Raw genomic sequence first — 18,279 nt, forward strand, 5'->3', positions numbered from 1 at the left:
ATTAAACATTAAAGTAAGGTCCTTGATATATTGTGATCTCTTGATGTATTGCACATATAATTTTAATATATAAAACAATTCTTACAGATATATATTTCTACTAATGTGTAATATATTAACCTTTCCGGGACCGGAAGCCTAATATTAGGTGGAGTGGCGCTAAATGTTCTATATAGCACTAAAACTAAAAAGGTCGTCCAAAAAAGGGGCTAGTCCTGTAAAGGTTAAATATATTATTATTAGAAATATATTTTACAAATATATATTTCTGTCAAATCACATAAAATTTTTTCTCGATTACTCGATAATAAAAAACAGGTAAACGTGAAATGCTCGAGAAGGAAAAAGAAGATTCATTGAGAATCGGGTTGAAAATACCGGTTAAAAGTAGCAGGCTTATTAAATAAAAGTGCATACATTCTCGATACAAGGGTCGACATTTTCAAATAAATCATTAAGAATATTTTCTGTTTTATTTTTCTTTATACGTTTCACTCGCACGATGCGTCTCTCTACCTGTTTGTGCCGACGCGACCGTTTGCGAGTCAAGGCAGTACATTTGAGACCTTAAACATTCGTACAGACACACATTCAATAGATTTATTATAATGAAAAGGCAAATGAGAGATCGCGGTCATCTGTAATGCTGCATTCATCGCCAGAGTGTTTGCTGATATAAATCACACGCATATAATACGTAGAGCAATACTTTCTTTTCAAGCAACACATTCATCTTGTTACCATTTGTTTTTAACGTACTTCCAAACAAACAAAAGGTACATTCATCAACCCTTTATACCAACTCAATATGCCTTCTGTGCCGGAAAAAATGAAGAGCTCCGGACAGCAAAAATTTTGCATATACGAAACTAGAAAAGCAAAATAGAAAAGGGCTTCCTGGGAATCTTTATTTGCCAACAAACATGTGCGATATTGACGTAGCTACGGTATTCCCGGGACTTGCAATTTCGTTAACGCTCTTCTTTACATCCGCGAATTTTTTTATCGCTTTTAATGATGACGTCGAAAGTAAGTCTCTGCGCAATAATAGGTATCTTTTCTTTCGACGCGACGTGGAAACATGTTTATCGGCGTTCTTGGAGAACTTTCACACAATTATGAACGTCGACGATGTTTCTCGTCATTAGAATGTCGACATGAATAGGTACGATTTCGATCTTGATTAGACATAGATTATTGTGTGGAAGAGATTCGAATATATAGAACTGCTGCGATGTTATGGACGATCATAAATCTTTTCACAGCCATATAATATCCCGTAACATATGCTCTGAAAAAAGAGTAAAGTACTAAACATGAAAGTGGAATGTAACGAATAATTTTTACGTTAAAGGAAAAACACGCATTCGAACAAAGTTGATCTTAAATTATCCAGAAATTTATATTTCGCAGTATCAACCATTGACTTTAGAATACTCCATATATTGCACATTTTATTTTATATACCTCCCGCTGTTCTCGTTTTTTGCAAAAGAAAATCGAAGAAGTTAAAAAGAAATCGCGACAGAGAGAAAGAGAGCAGTTTGTTACTCCGTAAAATTTGTTACCTTGTTACACGGAAGCCGACCGGCGCCGGCGGCGCGGCGGCGCGGCGCTCCGGTGTCCATCGACGCGAAAATGTGATCGCCTCTGACTACGGCGAAACGGCGCCGTTGCGAGATCGCCGGCTACTGATATCGATAATCATCGTGGTGATCGATGGACGGACATCGCGCAAAGATCGGCTTATCGGGCGTGCTGAAACGCTCGCCGGACACGGCGGCGCGGCGGAGGAGAGGAGCCCCGATCCGAGGTTCATTGCCACCAATTCCGGCCGACCGGCCGGCGATACAACCGTTAAATATTACGTTCCCGCTCATTTGCATACTTACGCGTATGCGTGCGTTAAGGGTGCAATTGCCAGCGATGCATTATAATTTAGCGCGCGAGCATAAGCGTCGATGATGACCGGCCGGCCGTCATGTAGGGACGTGGTCCTCGGTCCTCGCGTGCGTGATTGAATAAACAGTTCAACCTTTCGCACACGTCCGGGGCGATTGTTGCACGTAGGCGGTGACGAGATGCGTTTTTCATGCGTATAACTTGCTTGTCGGCCGATCCGATCGGAGATGCGATCGCCGATAGAAGCGAGGCGGTACGCGGCAGGAGAAAAAGAGCGCAATAAACGAGAAGACAACTTCAGTGAGTGCATCGCTTCGTATTCGAATTTGATTCGCTGCCTGACGAATAATCGTTACATCTCGATCGTATATTGAAACATGATTTGATCATTTCGAGGGTTAATGATGGGGAATCAAGGCGGAACGAGATTCGGCCTAGATTGAAAGAGAAAAGAACGGCGCGCTTTCCACGTTCTCTCACGTTCTTTGCATACATCCTTCTCAAGTAGTCTGTCAAATCATCAAACGGGCCAATAAATATTATTCTTGTCTCGCGTCAGCCTCCTCCGCCGTGCTCTCCCATGCGCAGGTGTATTTGGACAGTTCCCGCGTGTTCTCAGGTGTATTTAAACAGTCCGCGTATATCGCGTACGCGGTTTACACAGCGCGCCTCGAGACACGCCGGAAACGATTTCGTGCGACTCCCAAAGAGGTAGATAGGCAGGTAGGTGAGGTGTAGCGATCGTTCGAGCATGGAAACGATTTGTTTGCACCTGTCCCACCGGCGAGGTGAGGAAGCTGGAATCTCGGTTGACTAAAATCAAAGGCGAGAAACAAGCCTGGCTCCCGAATAGACGAAGGATTCTGAATGGCCTCCTCTCTAACGGTCGTCAATCGAAGTGTCGCGTCTATTGGGCTGAAGTGTCAAACAGCTGAGGTATCTAATTCTTAGTCCCGCCATACCAGGAATAATAATGGATAAACTAGGCACTTTAGACGAGTAGCACGGTCCCATTGAAATTTTTTTGGCACCTCTCTTCGCGTTCTTCAAATCGTAACTTTCGCTCAGTAAACTTCACAAACGGACACGGCTGTCAATCTGTCTTATTAGCTGTAACTTAAGTAAAAAAAAATAATCTTAAAAGCTTTTATAGATCTAAAATTTGAAATGCGATGCCGCGCAATTATGTTTCCTTTATAAAGAGATGTTGTTTACAAGTATCGAAAGATTAATTTACAATTCTCGATTGGGAAAATAAAAAAAACCGCGTTTGGGATAATTCGCCGTCCTGAAAACACACTTTTATTTCTCGCGTCACAAACTGAGACATGAATCGATGGCAGCCACGTGCATTTTCGCTGGATAGAATCTCTCGAATCGAACGAGAAATATTTGTCTAATAATTAATTTACATACATTTAATATCTCGACGCGACGTGCATGACTCCATTTGTCACACATGCACGATACACGTGCGCGCCTTCCTTTCGAGATCCGCCCAGGACCTCTCTCGAACTTAATTGATGAACACTAATTTGTGTGATTGGACCATAAATCGCGATCCTATACCCTAGCCGCGCGGAGCCCGTAATTCGATCAGTTTAAATTCGCCATTACGGTCGCCACCCCGGTCGATTTAACGGGTTCCATTCACCGATTTTGGTCGCGCTGAATCATGAAAGCGCGTCCATTACTCCAAGTACACGGTCGTACTTTCATATTAAATTAATGAAGCACGAATATATGACACGATAAAGCAGTATTTATCACGTTCATCCTTGTCGCATGATTATCTGGAAGTTCTCGTGATGATCGCGAAACTTCGCGAGATGGAGTATGAAAGTATTAACATCTTCCTTGTTTTTTCTTCTTTATGAATTTCACCCTTTTGCGTCAGCATCGCGGCTCGATCGAGCGCAGCGCGTCGCAAAGTTGCATGCAATGTTATTCATACATATTCATCGGAGCATTTCGCGTTAAACCAATAAAGCGTTACGTAATGCCATATCGCTTTCTTCGGAAAAAAAAAGACATTTAGAATCGGGTATCTTGCGTGTCTTCCGGGCATTCAACACAATGTATCGGACATCGTTTTTTAATCCGCTCTCGACGACGAAACGGGGCGGAAGTGCGTGATCCGATATGCGGTTGGTTGCAGGCGGTGCCCGCGAGCACCTGAAGTTGATTTGCGATACGACCGGCTCGCAAGTGGTATTATTAGTGGATTGTAAAGCATTCGAGCCAAGCTCGAAAATCAACGTGCATTATGGACGATATGATATTCTCCGGGGTGTCCGGCAGTAAAGAATCCGGCAGATAGCAGGTGGGTGCCAAAGCGGAGAGGCATAATAAATAAACAATATTGTATCTAGGCCGGGATCGATATAACCGCGGGTATCGAGAAAAATTATTACCCTGTAATAATTCGCAAACCTGTGTGTGTGTGATTATCTTTGAATATTGTGGCAAATGAAGAAAGTTATCTCGATACTTCGCCACGTGCATAATTAATTATCGGAATTCTCTCGTATTCTTTAGATAAGGTATCTTCTTGATGTAACGCGTTTATCAGATTTGGTATTTCACGCGTGGAAATATTAAAAGATGATGTTCCCTGTTTCCTGTAATATACCGCGCGTAGTTTTTGCATGTATATTCGAGAAGAAAAATTTAGGAATTTTGCTGCACGATTAAAATAGTAAGAAATTGGCAAATATTTTGCTAACTGATGTATGTACTGAGAAATGCAATGTCACATCTGTATCGCGTACACTTGGCGCGAGACACTACCGTGTCTCTTGATTCATATCTTTATGAGTGTATTATTCTTTGTATATTTTAAACCAGACTCTTTCGCTCTGGCGCCGAAAAGATATATAATATATATATTTAATAATGAAGTGTCAAGAGAGTATAATCAAAGATAACAGACCTGTTACGATCGCGATGAAAATAATAACATCAATATTCGCATTCGGGAATGTTAACAGGTGCAATCGTGAATCGACAGTTCACCTCCCAATGCGGATGCAATTGACCGATCGAATCTCGATGCTAAACAAATCAACTCGGGTCATTGGCATCGAAATCGTAAATCGTATTGAACGCGGTTCGAAAGTCGGCCAGCAGCAGCAGCAACAGGTAACCTGCAAAGTTAATGGCGGCTTTGCTTCCTTATTAAAGGGACCGATCGCGAGAGAAGGGATGGCATCTGCTCTTCCACCATTGCGAATGTACGTGCGTGAAAAATTCGGTGCGAAAACAGACGGGAATTAGTCATTAATTTCATGTCGAACGTAACTATTAAGGACCAAACGAGTACACGATTATCGGGTCTGACATATTTATAACGTCAAAATATCGGGGGGAAAGTAAGCTGTATGTAAATCATAAAATATTAGCACAGCCGAATTAGCTTCTGTAAAAAATACTGTTGTTTGGTAGCAACAATGGCGTTACGTAATGTTGCATAAACGGGCCGCAAATTCACAACACTGGAAAACGTAACTGTATCGTTATCTTCGAGAATTTGTTGCAGATGCCACGCGATCTGCATTTTTTCTTTAATGCGTTTTACGAACGACTACTCACATCGCGACCGGTTGATCCACTTGTTTGCTTCTCGAGTGGAGTACATCAAGTACAAGCGCGTACGATTTATCTTTCGACATCACATTGTTCTAACGGTACGAGATGTAAAATCGCGTTGAGTCGAGCAATACTTAATCTCTCATGTTTGTTCATCCGTGGATTTATTAATTGTATAATATATGTACTTATTTTATTTTTCTCATTAGGGGGTTGTAAACGCAAATCTGTCCTAGAAAGTGACATAATAGGGATCTGTGAACTATATGAAAAGTGCTATTAGACCTTTTAATATTTTTTTGAAATTCGTAGAATGTCGTGCCAACTTCACAGATCCAAGGTATTTCAAGATCGATATTATAGATTTTTAAAGTTAATGAGCGAAATTTAGATTTACGCCGAGAAATTATAGCGACTCAGCTTTTGGCTGAGATGTTTGCGTGACGCCGAAATAATTTGGAATAATTTATTTTGCTCTTCAAAATAATTGCGAACGACGTTTATAAATACACGTCAAAGAAAGCGGCTCCTGTCGTAACTTAATGCACCGTTAACTAACACGATCGGGATCATCTTCGCAATTGGGAGGTAATTTACTCCGCGCGACAATCTTCGATGATATGGGGACATATGAGATCCACCGAAAACTACGGATCATGCGAGAAAAGAAGAAGAAGAAAAACACACACACACACACACATATATATATATATATATATATATATATGTATATGTACACGGAGAAAATTTTATAGTAAATATTACTATGGTGTCGCACTAGCTGCGGACCATCGAGGAATTTCAAGTTAAAATACTAAAATTATTGTTTTAAAAACGATTAAATAACGTAATTTTTACCATAAACATAGTAATTTAACTTAAAATTCCTCGATGGTCCGCAGCTAGTGCGACACCATAGTAATATTTACTATAAAATTTTCTCCGTGTATATGTAATATTAATACATTTATTGGTGTATATAACTAGAGAAAAGTGTAACGTGACAATTTGCATTTTATTAGGTATTTTTATTAGGTAAGTTCTGATATGGCATCTTGTAAAGTTTACGCGCGCGACGACACAGTCATTTTTTCTCCAACCTGTCAGTCGTTCGATTTTAATATCCGCATCATTGGTTCAATTGGTTGCAATTCTCCGTTGAGCTTAATAAGGATTTATAAATAACGGTATACAGGGGGTATACCGTGTACGAACTGCACGACGTCTCGCGCAGAAGTATATCTGCCACAGATGGTTGAGGAGCCTTTGTATCGGGATTTTTAGATTCCCCGCTCGCAACCACTCTGCACCTCATCGGCATCTACTTAATCTCTGTCTCGCGTAATCATCCGCGTACACAGCACATAGTTAATTTCGGATCATCCCGTCTGCTGGACGCGCGCTCTGGTCATTTTATTTCGCGACGCGTCGATGTACCATTTATCGAATCACTTTGCGATTTTACGCGCGGCGTCTTGTTAACGAGCTCGACGAAAACACGCAGGCTTTCATCTCGTATCACTGACATTGAGAAGAACCTTAAAAGGTTGTTCGATCTATTAAAATTTTAATCAAAGCTTCTATATACTCGATATATAACAAAAAATGATTAATTATGGATTTAGATTGAAGTTTAGGCTCCACGTTCGTACGAAATTTTATTTATTTATTTTTTATTATAATTTACGAAGTACGAAACTTGCAATGCATGTTGCTCACAGATGGGTTTTTTCTTCAAGCTTCCCAATTCGATAGCATTAATGTATTAAAACGTTGAGTGCTGCGCAGATTTCAATTAACATTGCAAATTAAAAAAAAAAGATTGAATGTTTAATGCGGTAAGTAACTTTCTTCGTATTTAAATATATAGGCAGTCGCATTTTTTATGTAAATTAACCGATATTACAGTAGTGGTGAGTACCACGGCATTCGATTATTGAGAAGAAATCACGTGAAACTGATGTTTCCGTGAAATCATCGACACAAGATTCATAAAACCCGTCACAGTAAAAGCGCTTAACCAAGGGGGTAGAGATGAATTTTATAGCACCCTATCTTGGCGCGATACGGCTCACTTGATCTTCGATCTCGTCCCGGGAGACGCACGGCCCTTTATCGTCGTTAAAAGCCTCATTCTCCTTCTTTTTTCTTTCTCTTTCTCTTATAATCGACCAATGTGCCGCGCCAAAAACAGCGGAGAACGAGGAGACGACGAGGGCTGCCGTGACAACATCGACAGCCTGATGAGACCGCGAAATTACAGGCGTGGGGCCCCCGTTTGTGGCCGAAGGCGAGTCATGGCGAGCTCCGTCTCGAAGAAGTATACACTTCGTCGCGATTAATCAAAATTTTTCTCGGACGCGATTTCTTCGCGACAATCGCCGAAGACGGGGAGGCCGTCGTTTTGCGTGTTGTTGGCAACTGGTGATCGAGAAGTCTCGCTAAATATTCGCCGCTGACGTGTAAAGTAGCGTCGTCAGTTCCGCGTGCTCTTATTCGCCAGTGGTGTAATGATCGATTATTATCGACCATCGTGAAAAGCGTCGGCGTGACATTTTTTGGGGAGGGTGTCTCGTTTCGCGGATTCACCTCGTGATTGGTTTTAAAGTTGCACATATACACGTTGGAGATCTATCTAATTATGTAACGGGCTCTACATGAGATATCAATAATCATGCCCGCATTCCTAAAGACTTTCCAAGCGGTCTTTTCGCGGAAACAGGTGGTTACGTCGATGTCTCTTTTCTCTCTTTCTCTCTCCCCCTTTCTTGTTTCTGCTAAACGCTAGTTAAAGTGCTTTATCGGATAGTAGTTTTTTACTGTTCACTTCATGTAATTAAACCTATCGAATACTATCGACAGATGTCTAGATGAGAAGTCACATCAAGCAAGACACGTCATGTCAAACGCGAGTTTTTTTTATTTCGACATATCGGTAATATTCGTCGCGATAGACGCTTTTGAGACCTTAATTAATAATGAATAAGTTGTTACAGACAACCTCTTCTTTAATTTTAACGCTTTAGGTACATGAAACAGGTATCGAAACGCGTTATATGTATAAATCAATTAAGAGACAAGGGCAATTTTATCAGAAAATTAAGCTTAGCAATCGCACTTAATTCTGCAATTACGTAAATAAAATATGTATCTAGTATCTGTAATAAATCTATAATAGTAATCACATTTTGTTTTATAACTACATTTAACTACATAAATCGTATGTAGCGTTTTATTAGCATCTCTTGCGTAAGCGAACGGTTATTCAGGGTTTATTGTAATCATTGTCGATCCCGATGTTCGAAACAAGGCTGGAAAGATCTTTTTAAACCACGCGATCAACTCTCGCAAAATCGATGAGGTATAAGCCGCAATTCTGCCGTTGCACGCACACAATTTCTCAGTCAACTATTTATTATACCCTTTTTAGAAGAGGATCATGCCTTTTTTAGAAAGGGAAACATTGCATGTCAACGCCGCCTTCTCGACAATGTAGCGCTATATTCGCGAATGTGAGATAGTATTTCTATACTATGAGAGAACATAAATCCCAAAATGTATCTAATTGTTGAAAGATTCGACTAATAATTTGCGCCACGCAAATTTGGTCGCGATTGCGACGAGACGAGACGCGAGACGCATTGACTGCGACTTATCGCGTACATTATGCAAATTGTAAAGCCTGGACCAATATGCAAATGTAATTGAAGTCGAGTCCGAGTCGAGTCCAGGGGCATCGAAATCCCAATTGAAATACGCGGCTTTATATGCGTCGTTTTCCTGATATTATTATATATATTTCCACCTCCGCATATATCCCTCAATATATCCCTTGCTCTCCTTCGGGTTGACACGCGATACCGTGTTCTTTCCGCTTCGTGCGACGATCGCTCACGTATAATCTCGAAAGGGACGCCATGTATCTGTGATTTCAGGCGGGACGTGCGCGACATACGGACCGGTCGGGGCATTAATCTCGAAATTATGAGCCAAAAATAACGCATGTATATACGGCGCGAATGTCGATACTGACATCGATGCGAATGTCAGTGCGGAATCCGCTACACGTGAACGAGACAACGATATACTCAAAGCGTCCGACAACCTGACTATCAGATTGATTTTTTAAGGCCGTGAATTTTTCCGTGAGACATATTTCTTAAAATTTACAAAAGCACTAAGACTCGCAAAGCTTAGGTTTTGAACGATTTTTTAAGAAAGCAAATTAATTTGGAATACAGTAATTTTTATTTTTTCTTCATTGTATCATGAAACTAATCTTATCGTATTTATGTGCTCCAATATTTTCTAATGAGATAATTATCGCTAAAATGAATAATAAAGCGAGCTAAAGTTGCTTTGTATAAATGGATGTCCCACGGTGAAACGTTCGAAATTTATAGAGATACTATCGGTGAGTGAAGGGGAAGAAAGTTCGATTACTCGAAGAATCTGCGCTCGCACGATGGAACTTTGAACGTAAGTTTCGAACACATATGTCGTTTAAGGCGCAAAACAACCGAGAAAGTAATTCTGTTAGAATAAAAAATTTATATCTTTATTAACCCACCGATTCAATCATCTTCCGCCATAATGCAAATATTATTAGCTTTTAAGCTGTGTGATAGGTGCAGACCAAGCTGAAATGACCAAGCGTATGTTTGAAATGCTTTTATCGATAACTTGTTGTTGGATCAAAAATATCTCTCTCTATATCGTTACGTAATCTACAAGGAGATTTAATTTCAAACTTGTCAATTTTATTGAAACGTTAATGGAAACTTTATACATTTTGTCATCACTAGCTGCACTATTTTTCTCACATCGTGATTTATCACATTCTGAAAAATAGATTTATTTAAAGATGTCCACTTCAAAATTCTTCATACCTTAGATATTTCACATCATAAACATTCATATATTTCATCTTAACACATTCTTATCTTTTATCATTAAAATTACCGTAAATTTTTAGAAATTACTCCAAACTATCAACAAGCTTCAAATAGAGATAAATATCGAATAATAAAAGAATTTACGGTCGATTTTTTTTCTCATTTCGTACTTTCTTAATTGAGGAAAGATCCACATAATGATATTTATGAAAACGAGCACATCGGCGCGGCACGATTTATCGTTATTATCCTTAATGACTACCTATGTTGTATATGCATTACTAAACTCTTAAATGCCATGACTCGTGACTTATGACTTGAAATCATGCGTAAACCAGTGCGTTGAGTGTGACTCACTCGCGACGCATCCGTCACGTATGAGCGGGAGGACGCCTTTCAGTCTCCGCCTGAGAAACAGGTTGCCTGTGAAGAACGACTGGAAGAAACGCGAGATACGAGTCGGAACGGGTTAAAGAGAGGAAGAAAGAGCAACGCGGGGGAGAGAAGAGAAAGGAAAGGGGAGGCGGAAAATGCATTGCATAGTAACGATCTATTTAAGAGCGGAGCGGCGAAACCGCTGACAATTAATTAGACACTTTTGGACGATTTAATTACTGACTTTTACGAGTCGTACGAAGGGACGACGCCTTCTGCGATCGAATCCCGAATGGAATGCCACGTAATTGTCAATTAATCCGGGAGGAATTTCGGGACGATAAAAACAAGGAATGCCTGCGAGCGGAATAAAAATGCAATTTTTTTTAGTTACACGGATCGGCGACTCTCGCTCGGACAGGAAAGGTTTCATTGAGAATGAGTAAGTTACGATCTATGCCAGTTTGTGGAGCCGAAATCCTGCTAAAGAAAAATCAATTCGATATCCAGAGGATTCGTAACGAAGAGAGAGCTACCTGCTTTTGCGACACGCATAACGGAGGTTTGCTAAAATTGACGTTTGCATCGCGATAACAACGTATAATCCATATATTTATGTATATGGATTATATATAAACGTATAATCCACACACATCAATAAATAATATTCGAAAAAAAGTGGATTGCCGCTTGGCAATCCGCGGTAGTCCGATCGTGTGCCAGTTGATTTTCATGCTTCATTAGGCATCGAATTTCAACGGCGACGTAAGATTAAAATTATCATGTTTGTATCGATATGCAGGTCATCAGAATTCGTGTGCAGTAATCACCGAATACCATCTCGATGCTGTTGTCAAAACATAAGTTCCATCTACGGTCTATTCTGTCAATAAATCGCGATTTTTCGCGCCGTATAAAATAATTTTAATGTCTGCACCATGCAGACAGAGTAGATTTAACGTCGTCGCAATAAACACTGCAATATAGTGCCAATAATATCGATAATGGATATCTGTTTTCGACAGTTATAGTATTTCAATCAGTTACGTGGCAACTATTTTCGAACTGAGAATCGTCGCTTTTAAACAGGAGCTTTCTCACAAGAGAGTTACGGGTTTATATAGAATTTATTTAACAGATTATCTTGATGCAGTCTATCCTTCATTATTCTTCCTCGTTTCGTTATAGCGTGTAAATTACTATTTCTAGTATCTATGTAGTAGATCACTTCATTAGCCTCTAATTTTCTCTCTGTTAGTTTTGCCTTCATCGTAAATGTCGCAACGATTAAACGCGGCAGGAATGATTAATCGACTGACGTTCTTATCTTGTTGCTCGCGAGAGGAACGAACGAAAGCAGAGAGTGTTTCTTTCGTCGAGGCTGGCGTCCTTTCGGTGAAGTACGAGCGGAAGGCGGCGATAATTAGCGGCATGTCGAACGCCACGTACTTTTACGCAGGTATCGGCCCTTAAAAGTTGATGGTTCATATTTCGACGCAACGCGGAGGAGAGACCGAGGGAATCGTACGGAATATTGATGCGTCGTCGGCGTCGCTGCTCTTCTTGCGGCGGCGGTAATTGCGAGGGCACGCGAGAGCGTTGCTATTAACATCGAGTTCGCGTGTATTTACGCGATAACGGTTATCCGTGTTACAATCGGCCTGGTGATGAGGTTTCGGACCTGACCGCAAATTTTGTAACGACGCACATTGATAATCGGACACCGAAACGGACACGACTGATCGAACGCTTACGCGTTCATAACGCTTATAATGGCGTTGTAACTTAAGTACGATAACTTTATACAGCGATATAGCGATCGCGCGTTTTTAGGTCGAAACTACATTTATGTTCTCTGCGGGATGCCGATGTCTTATCGCATATAAAGTACAAATATCCATGCTTCTGTACGGAAGCAGTTTTAATTTTTGCCTTGTTGCTTTAGTAATCGCCTAACGTTTTTTGAAGTTTTTTGAACGTACATACGTAGTTAAATTCCTGAATTAATTATTTCTTTACGCAACGTGTAATGACGTGTTTATCGAACTTCGCCTCAGTGTTTTCCTCGTATTCGATTATCGTAGATTACATGTATTAGTTTGTGATCCTACGCTTCAGATAACAATCAGTCCGAATTGGCTATAAATTGCTGATTTAAGCACATTCTGTCCACGCATAATAAACTTCGACGAATCATCGACGGTTCATTTTGGAAATTTCCTTGGAAATTTCCAAATCGATGAAAAAACAACTTCTTCGATTGATGTCACCGTCTTAGAAATCATTGCTTTCTACCATTATTTCGTTCTGTTCTTTGACCGTGACTGTTGGCCCTGTTACGAAATAATTCTCATGCGTGACACACGCGGACACGCGTTCGCAGTTCGCACTATCTAAATCACTATAATTTGTCATTGAAGATATGTACGTGCGCGAATTGGCCGAATTGCACGGCACATCGAGCGAGGAACATCTTCATTTGTAACTTTCGAGCGCAGTTTGAGCCGTAACATTAGTTACCTCGATAAGAGAATCGGAGTATGCTTTTCACACGTTTTTATCTTTATTACTTTATAAGTATCTATAAGTACGAACAAAACGAACGATTTGTCGTTAAACTTAACACTCTCTAGTTAAAAACTAAACAGTAAAGTCTCGGTTCTTCGAAAAGTACAGCATTTTACATCAGAGACGGAATAACACCCCGAATAATGTGACGTTCTACAATATTATAAGCATATTTCGTCTTTTTTTTTGTATAAATATAATCAAGTTATTATAATGTTGTCGGATATCGTTACATCTTTCATCTGGCTTGCGAACTTTTTTACGTGAATGCTGCAATTCCTAGTTCTGTCCGATGTCGTCTCGGTAGATTAGTGCTACGAGACGCGACGTACCGCGACACACCGTGCGCCGACTGATAAAAAAAAATGGAAGGAAACGTGGTCCCGATATCACGCAGCGGGGATACTTTGCGCGCGAGCGGGCAAAAGAAATTCAGGATAGCTCACGTGGTGTCCGGTAAAGACACCGTTCGGCGCGACCGCAGGCATTATATCGCGCAGGTTAGATCTTCGCCGGGCATAATGCGAGCTTAGGAACGTCGTTACGTCTCGCGCGCGCAACGATATAAATTGCACCGTCGTCGGCACGTGCGATTGGGCCAATAGAGCAAGAAACACCGGCGGGCAGAGAGGCTGAAACGTTATGCACAATCGAGCCGATGGCACGCGTAAGATAACACGTGCGCCGCGTTCCGCAACGTGCGCGGAACGCCGGACAAAATCGGATGTGCATCTGGCGGTGCAGGTGCCGGCGGATTATAAAGGGGTACGGTGGTTGCGTTACACTTCCTGCTACGTCGATCTTCCGGCACGATCGCACCCTCCGACTCCTTGCGATCGGTCACGTCGCACATAGATTACTAACCTTCTGTAACTTGGAAGATTTATATACTTATATTTTTTAAGTATCAATGATTTAATCAATGTTTTCAATTATTGTATTTTTTTCATTAGCAAAAAATTCGATTACGGTAACTCGGGGGCCACACTTAAGAAAAATATGATTTTTTGTCCTATTGAGGTATCTTTGCATACTGGTCTTCTTTTTCCTTCTTTTATCTGTTATTTATATATGGTTTTAATGAAATATTTTGATTCTTTACTATTAAAAAGAAAGAAATACAAAAGTGTTGCAAAAGCGGCATATTACCCCCATGTGGGGGTAATATGCCACATATACAAACATGTATAGTAATTTAACTTTAGAAGGGCATTCTTGTCTAAAAACATGTAAAAAAATATTTTTATTACAATTTCAATAAAACACTAAGAAAATTCTAAAAAGCACGTTGTCATACTTGTCATACTGTACTTACCCCATAAAAACTATAATGCTGACAGGAAGTAAGTAAAACTTGGGCAAAACGTCAGATATAATATTTTTAACAATTTCACAGTATTTACAACAACGCTCCTAGCTGTAGCTTTGTTAAACATAACGAGTGGCATATTCCCCCCAGTTACCCTATAGAGGGTTATATATTCTTCGAAATATAATTTTATATATATTTTGTAGAATATTATCTACAATTGCAGATTTGTCTATAACTGCGCGCGTAATTAATTTTCGATATTGAAACGTTCATTAAATATTTTTTTTTTAAATTACATAATTTAATTTCTTATAAAATTGGAGCGTAAATAAGCTACAGCCAAGTTGACATCTATGAGACGATAACGGAGTAATAATTTGGCGATAAATAGATTGATAAAGAGCTTTAATTAAAACGACGGCCAAGCTAACGCTTCTTATTAGATTCAGCGTGAACATTTCGACATGCTATACGGTATCGGCAATAAATTCGGCACTCAACAAAATAAGATATTAGCATCTCATTATAAAACGATGATAGCAGAATCCGTGTTTACTTTAGCTGTGCGTACGATTTCCAAAGTGACATCACTATTGACGAGTCACGCATAATTAAGAAGCGCATTGGCATTTACGATCATTCGTAAAAGAGATTTATATTTATTAACCGCCGCGCAGTTCGTTGGTCGGCAGCCGGCTTTATCAACGCGGTCACGAAAAATCCGTCGAATTCTCCTCTTCAAGTGTCCCTCTAAGCATTTGTTCGATCCCGAGAAAATCGTGGGAGAAAGAAAGAGAAAGAGAGAGACGTGTCGTTCGTTTGCGTCGAACCAAGTTTCCAAGAAACGCTAATGCGAACGCTGTTTTCCTTCCAGTAACTGAATTTAGTGACGAGATAGGCCGCTTTTATAGAGGCACTTGATCACACCGTGAATTTTTAATTCTCTTCAACAGGCGCACTTTTATCGCGCTCCCTTGAGATATTTTATTGGCTCATCTCGTTTGAACATCTGCCCGAATGATATCCTTACATGTATAGCGTGGCTTGTTATCTCTCTGACGAAAAGGTATATAGCGTCACTTTCTCTCGGCTACCTTCATCACCTTTTTCGACGACTGAGAAGCTTTCAAGCGTACGTCGAGGTAATTACAAGACGAGCGCGTATAGGGGAGGGAATTTAATCAAAGTGTAGTCCGGTTGCAAGTGCAACGTGAGAGATGCGTCTCAGAGACGGTCTCGCCGTAAATAATTATTAACACGATTTCGCGGTGAACGCGCACTGTATAATTACCGCGCGCTTGACAGCGTTTATAGCCTACGCGCGCTAAGATTCAATAATCAGACTTCGAATGCAACTCATCGACCGATTAATATAATCGCGATAGCGCAATTTCCAACACCTGCCACAGAGATTTCTTTAGCGAGAAGGTTATTACGAGAGGATGATTATACACGGATAAATAACTAGTCATTTGCAACGCTTATTAAATTTCTTAGAGACAAAACGGCCGATGCGTACAATTTATATGAGGCAAAAAATTATGTCTCCCGTTCCGTTTGCGGGCTTATTGAATTCTGATAAAGCGACGTTGCGTAAAATTCGACAGATACGTAACGAAATTTTATGAGATTATGTATCTACGCTGTCACACCTCTTTAGCATGATTTGCATAAAAGATTTATGCTTAAGAACACGGACCGTGCTTGTGACAAACTGCGAAATTAAATGGATGCCAAATATCTAATTAATTTTAAGTAAGAGCTCGGACGGCATGTCAATAACGAGCTTTTGATTAATAAATAACGATCGCTTCGTCTCGCCACTTGATTTTTTCCGATCAGAAATATGCGGCATCCGTCTTTTTATCGCTACGATTCCTGCGGCAGGACTTCCGAAATTACGGTTGCGCCTGTCGTCGAAGACTGATGAAATTATTCGGCGAACGAGGTGTGATTATCGAACGGCGATTTATCAGCGAGAAGCGAGATTATAATCAATCTCGATTTATCTATACTTAATTGTGATTCATTCCTGCGATTAACACAATTTGACGGAAATTAAAAAAAAACTCGGTAGTCACCATGCTTGAGTGTTCTTAATAAATCGATAACCGGTATGAAACTCCCGGCGATTAATCGGGCAACTAAACGGCTCTCTCAGAAGAGAAGAGAACGATTTGTGTCTCGTAAATTTCTCGCAAATCACGCCGATAGTACCGATTACCTATGAAATGTAAAAAACGCGAGGGAAACATCGGAGATTACCGATATACCGAACCTTTCGGTATACCGAGAGGTCCAGGGTTAGGGTTAATTGCGATTTCATTTAACGTAATCATAACACTCGCCAACCGGTTGTATACTAGTAAATTTAGGATGATTACTTTAATGACTGAATTAGCATCCGTATCTTTTCAATCTTCAGCATCTACTCGTACTTATAAGATACGTGAGCGATCCTACAAAGCAAACATACAAAAAGTCTGGTATATCTACCGCGTGTGTGGAGAGAATTAATTTATTATCATAGCAAAAGCGTGGCTTTTGGGATATTACGTTGGCTTTACGTGTATCTCTAAATGTATATATATATCTAAAATGTACTAATAATATAGTAATGCGTTTCTGATAAATGACGCGCGTATGCTAATATTCCTTTGGCAAGCGCATACAGATGCAATGTTTAACGAAGACCGAGGGACGGGCAAGATATGCCATAAATGGATATTTGCCGGAAGTCTCTTGTGTAATGTCGCGGAATTAAGCGGCCGTTAATTCACGGGATTTTCAATGACTTATCGGCCACGCCGAACGAATGCGCTTGTTTGAGCGCGCGGTTAACGAAACGCATAAAACTACCGCTTCTCTCGGATTCCCTTCGATTATTTACGACCTACATCTATTTATGTATTGCAGAATGCTGTGGGGAAAATGCGTTCTCTAGCCCTCGTTCTCACGAGCTTCAACCTCCTGCAAGTCGTCGTTCGCTGTCAGGAATTATCGGTCATCCGGCACGCCGATGGAGATATTTTTACCATCGAAGGTAAATATGTTCTGTATCAATCGGCACCGTTTTACTAATCTGTGAACGGGGCAATTCGGGACGACGGCCGAAAGAAAGTATTGCGTTGAAAAAATGCTGTAATACAAACATTTCCTCCAAACAGGATTTTCACTCGTGGCACATCACGTTTTTCATTTCGAGACCTAATATCTATTTGCGATTTCTCGCAATGCTTTGTAGTAATGATGACATTATGACGTGTTGCATTTCGGTGGTCTGATTCGAGTAGCGCGCCTTCGCGATTCGCGTCGGTGATATGGCGCAAATTCCTCTGAGTGTGATTTTCCGGTACGCGGAAGCAAAACGGTTCGAGAGTGCCGAACAGGACGATTTTGCGCGAAATCGTGACACAACCGCTGCGCGAAATAAAAAGACGTTCGTAACGGATTAACCGTGAAATTACGATGTAACGGTTTGACAGCTGTCCGACCTGTCCTTGCTCGGCTGGATTATACGACACGTCCTGAGGATCGGAACACGTGAATTTCAACCGACGGGCTATACGTCGCAACTTCGAGAGAGCCTCGCGTTACTAAAAGATCCTGCGAAACACGTTTGGCACACGAACAAGTTAC

At 40.6% G+C, this 18,279-nt stretch overlaps 1 protein-coding gene across 1 annotated transcript in view; it reads left to right on the forward strand.

The window, feature by feature from the left end:
• LOC139820519 (uncharacterized) overlaps positions 1-18,279 on the forward strand; it is an 88,244-nt gene that overhangs the window by 41,782 nt on the left and 28,183 nt on the right. The window contains exon 3 of the mRNA XM_071790886.1: positions 17,557-17,683. Within this exon, the coding sequence (XP_071646987.1) occupies positions 17,572-17,683 (112 nt within the window). The 5' untranslated portion in view covers positions 17,557-17,571. The remainder of the gene's footprint in view (positions 1-17,556; positions 17,684-18,279) is intronic.

This window comes from Temnothorax longispinosus, chromosome 10 (genome assembly GCF_030848805.1).
Source record: "Temnothorax longispinosus isolate EJ_2023e chromosome 10, Tlon_JGU_v1, whole genome shotgun sequence".
Taxonomy (NCBI): Eukaryota; Metazoa; Arthropoda; class Insecta; order Hymenoptera; family Formicidae; genus Temnothorax; species Temnothorax longispinosus.